The sequence below is a fragment of the Acomys russatus genome, chromosome 5 (genome assembly GCF_903995435.1).
Source record: "Acomys russatus chromosome 5, mAcoRus1.1, whole genome shotgun sequence".
Lineage (NCBI taxonomy): Eukaryota > Metazoa > Chordata > Mammalia > Rodentia > Muridae > Acomys > Acomys russatus.
In genome coordinates this window covers 17,325,630-17,329,201 of record NC_067141.1, presented here as the reverse complement: position 1 = coordinate 17,329,201, position 3,572 = coordinate 17,325,630, and the positions used below count along the sequence as shown (strand labels likewise).

General features: G+C 41.4%; 1 protein-coding gene across 1 annotated transcript; it reads right to left on the bottom strand.

Annotated features, from left to right (window-relative positions):
• Positions 1 to 407: 407 nt before the first annotated feature.
• On the bottom strand, positions 408 to 1,259 carry LOC127189019 (60S ribosomal protein L7). The gene has a single exon (XM_051145493.1). The coding sequence runs from the start codon at positions 1,236 to 1,238 to the stop codon at positions 492 to 494; it is 747 nt and encodes a 248-aa protein (XP_051001450.1). The 5' UTR covers positions 1,239 to 1,259; the 3' UTR covers positions 408 to 491.
• Between the last annotated feature and the right edge of the window lie 2,313 nt (positions 1,260 to 3,572).

The window sequence follows — 3,572 nt, the reverse complement described above, 5'->3', positions numbered from 1 at the left end:
CCTGGCCATGGTGAGTGTACTGCAGCTTCCCCATTACCACAGCAAGCACTTTCAAGCCCATCTTCTCCTGATTCTTTTTAATTTAATTTAATTTAATTTTGGTTTTTAGAGATAGGGTTTCTTTGTGTTGTCTCGGCAGTCCTGAACTCACTTTGTTGTCCTCCTGACTCTTTAAAGCCTTAATTATTCAAAGGGAACAACTGTGTGTTCCTGTGTACCCAAGAATCTTTCTGTCACCCTCTGCCCATCCCTTTTCAGGTGACCTATATGATAAATTATTCTTCCCACTAAACCCAAAGGGTGCTTTGCTTTCTTTGTGCTTTTTTTGTGTATTATTCCAGTGTTCTCAGGCATCATGGGTGACAGGCACACTCTTTCCAGAGCGTACTCAAGCCACCACTCTTTTTTTTTTTTTTTTTTTTTTTTTTAAATTTGCCAAGCTGTGACTGTTTATTAACTGACCAGATTACAAAAATACCACGAGCAACACCTTAGTTCATCCGTCTGATAAGCCTGTTTATCTGGTCTTCCCTGTTGCCAGCATCTCCACCTTCCACAAAGTGAGTTGTTTTTTTCTTCATTCCACCCCGTGGAGAAGACAGTTTGAAGGGCCACAGGAAGTTATTTGCTTCCTTGAAGTGTTTTCCAACTGTGAAGATCTCATGAATTAGATCCTCCATGCAGATGATGCCAAACTTACCAAGAGACCGAGCAATCAAGGAATTATCTGTCAAGGCAATTCGCTTCTTATTGATTTTCCCATAGCCTCGCTTGTAGATGAGCTCATTTACAGACTTCAGGTTGGGGTACCCCCATGCAATGTACGGTTCCACAATCCTTAGCATGTTAATGGAAGCCTTGTTGAGCTTAACAAAGGTGCCATTGAAGATCTGTCGAAGACGAAGAAGCTGCAGTACTTTGCGGACCTTTGGGCTTACACCATTGATACCGCGGATTCGGATGACAAACGCCAATTTTGGTTCTGCAGGCACGTAGAAGTTCCCGGCTTTCCTCGCCATCCTCGCCATGCGAATCTCAGTCCGGTACATCTGCCTGTACTCCTTGTGATAGTACTTGGCTTTCTCGTAGATGAGCTTCCTCTTTGCCTTCCGCAGTGTCTTCAGGGCAAACTTCTTCCGCAGGCGCTTCATCTTCAACTCTGCGAAATTCCTTCGCTTTTTCTTAAGGGTTTCTGGCACAGCAGGGACCTTCTTCTTCTTCTCTGGTACAGCCTCCATGGTTCCAGCCGGAAAAAGAGAGCAAGCCACCACTCTTATAACTGTTTTTTCCTCTTAGAACTTGCTAGAAGGGTAATCTGCAGGGTGTGTTTGTTTTGTTTTTGTTTTTTGTTTTTTGAACTTAGCTTCTTTTGTCAGCACATTCTTCAAAATGTTTGTGCTTTCTTGCTATGGCTCCATTTCTTTGCTCACTTTTGGTTTGGCCCATGCCTAACCAGATATATCCCTATCTGCCTGTCTGCTTCTGTTTATTGCCCCCTTGGTTTTCCTTTGACTCCCATGACCTTGATTCCCATTGCCTTGGACAAGTCTGGCAATCAAGTCATCCACAAACTTTCTCTTTTCAGCTTTTTTCTTTCCTTCTTTTCCAGTTAATTTTAACATTCAAATTATAATTTATTTAAACTTTAGAGTCAATGCACTAATATCCTTAAAAACTTAAAATTGTTAACATTAACAATTATTATATGTGAGAGGGAAAGCAAGAGAACAAAAGACCAAGAGAGGGAGAGAGAGAGAGAGAGGGAGAGAAAGAGAGAAGGAGAGAAGGAGAGAGAGAGACAGACTGAGAGAGAGGGAGGGAGAGAGGGAGGGGGAGGGAGGGGGAGAGAGAAAAAAAGAGAGAGAGGGAGAGAGAGAGAGATATGTGGGTGCCAGAGGACAGTTTTGTGTGGTCCATTATCTCCTTCTTCTTCTTCCTTTGCGTGTGCTCTGGGGATTTAACTCACATCACCTGGCTTTCACAGCAAGAGCGTTTATCTACTGTATCATCTCTCTGGCCCTTGTTAACTCTTATGAAAAACAGGACTGTGGACATCCATAGGGCTGCACTGAATCAGTATTTCATTTGCAAAGATGTGTCAGCAACTCTAGCCTTCTAATGCAGCAATGCTATTCTCACATCTGCATCTCCTTAAAAATCCTCACAGGAAGCTCCTGATTTAATGATAGAGGCTCTTCAGATCTCATTGAACCTGCTCCTAAATGTCATGTTTTTGAAGTTATTGTGGTTGGAATTATGTCTTTAAGTTTCCATTTGTAACCATTGTCTCAAAAATGTAAAAAAAAAAAATGGTGAAAAGAGATTCCAAGGAGTTACAGTGTACGCACAAGTTGTGCAGTTGACACTTGCAAATTATTACATTTGTATACCTGTAAACACATGTTACCATGATCATACAGATCAAGCATATTACTCTAGAAAGTTCCACTGCACCCCTTGCTATCTTTCCTATCTCGTCTTTAAGTGCCTAGTCCTGCCCATCTCCGGTGACCAACAGTCACTCTTGTCCCTCACGTGTCACATCTGTGGAACCGGGAGAGCATATTCCTTCTTGCCCAGTTCCTCTCATAATGCCTGTCATGCTGAAATTCATCCACTGTATTGTGTGTGGCTGTGCTGATTCCTTTAAATTGCTGGGTCATACTCCATGACCTGGATATGCCATGGTCTGCTTTCCATTTAGCTGTTGTTGAACATCTGGGTTGCTTCCAGTGTGAGATTATCACAAATAGCCCTGCTCTCTAGGATGTATAGATGCCTTGGAGTGAGAACATTGTTGGTACTTTCAGGTAACCATCTAGACACAGCATGGCTAAGGCCGACCACAGGGGTATGTTTATTATTTAAGAAACTTCAGAGCTGTTTTCTGATGGTTGTGCATTTTATATTTCTACCAGCCACGTGGGAAGGTTGGGTTGCTGCCCCTTTTTTTCTAGTGGATATGTTCCGTTGCTTAGGCATTCCAGTGGGTGTATGGTGGTAAATCACTTCAGTTTTCATTTACATTTCCCTAATGCCAAATGATGCTGAGCATCTCCTAATGTCTGTAACAGCCTAACTGTCACCCATAAATCTTCTTTGGTATTGTCTGTTAAAACCTCATGTGTTTGTGTGTGTATGTGTGTATGTGTGTAATATATATTATTATGTATACACACACACACACATACACATAGTCTCACTATGTAGCCTTGACTGGCCTGGAACTCTTTATGTAGTACAGTGTCACCTTGAACTCAGGCATTCACCTGCCTCTGCTTCCCAAGGGCTGGGATTTTAGGTGTGCCCAACTGTGTTCTGCTCTTTAAAATCTCTTAACTAACTTGTAGTCTTTGTTATCCATATATATTTTCATACATCCACCTTATATTCTGAGACTAGACAAAATTACTTACTGTAGCATCATTTAATTGATCGATATCATAGAATCTTTGAAGGAATGATTACGTCACCTCAATAAAAGGCAGCTTTTAAAATTTTCTTTGTTTCCTTTTAATTTCTGTTTTTAATAGCTTTTTTTTTTTCAGAATTTTATACTTGAGCACTGCCTA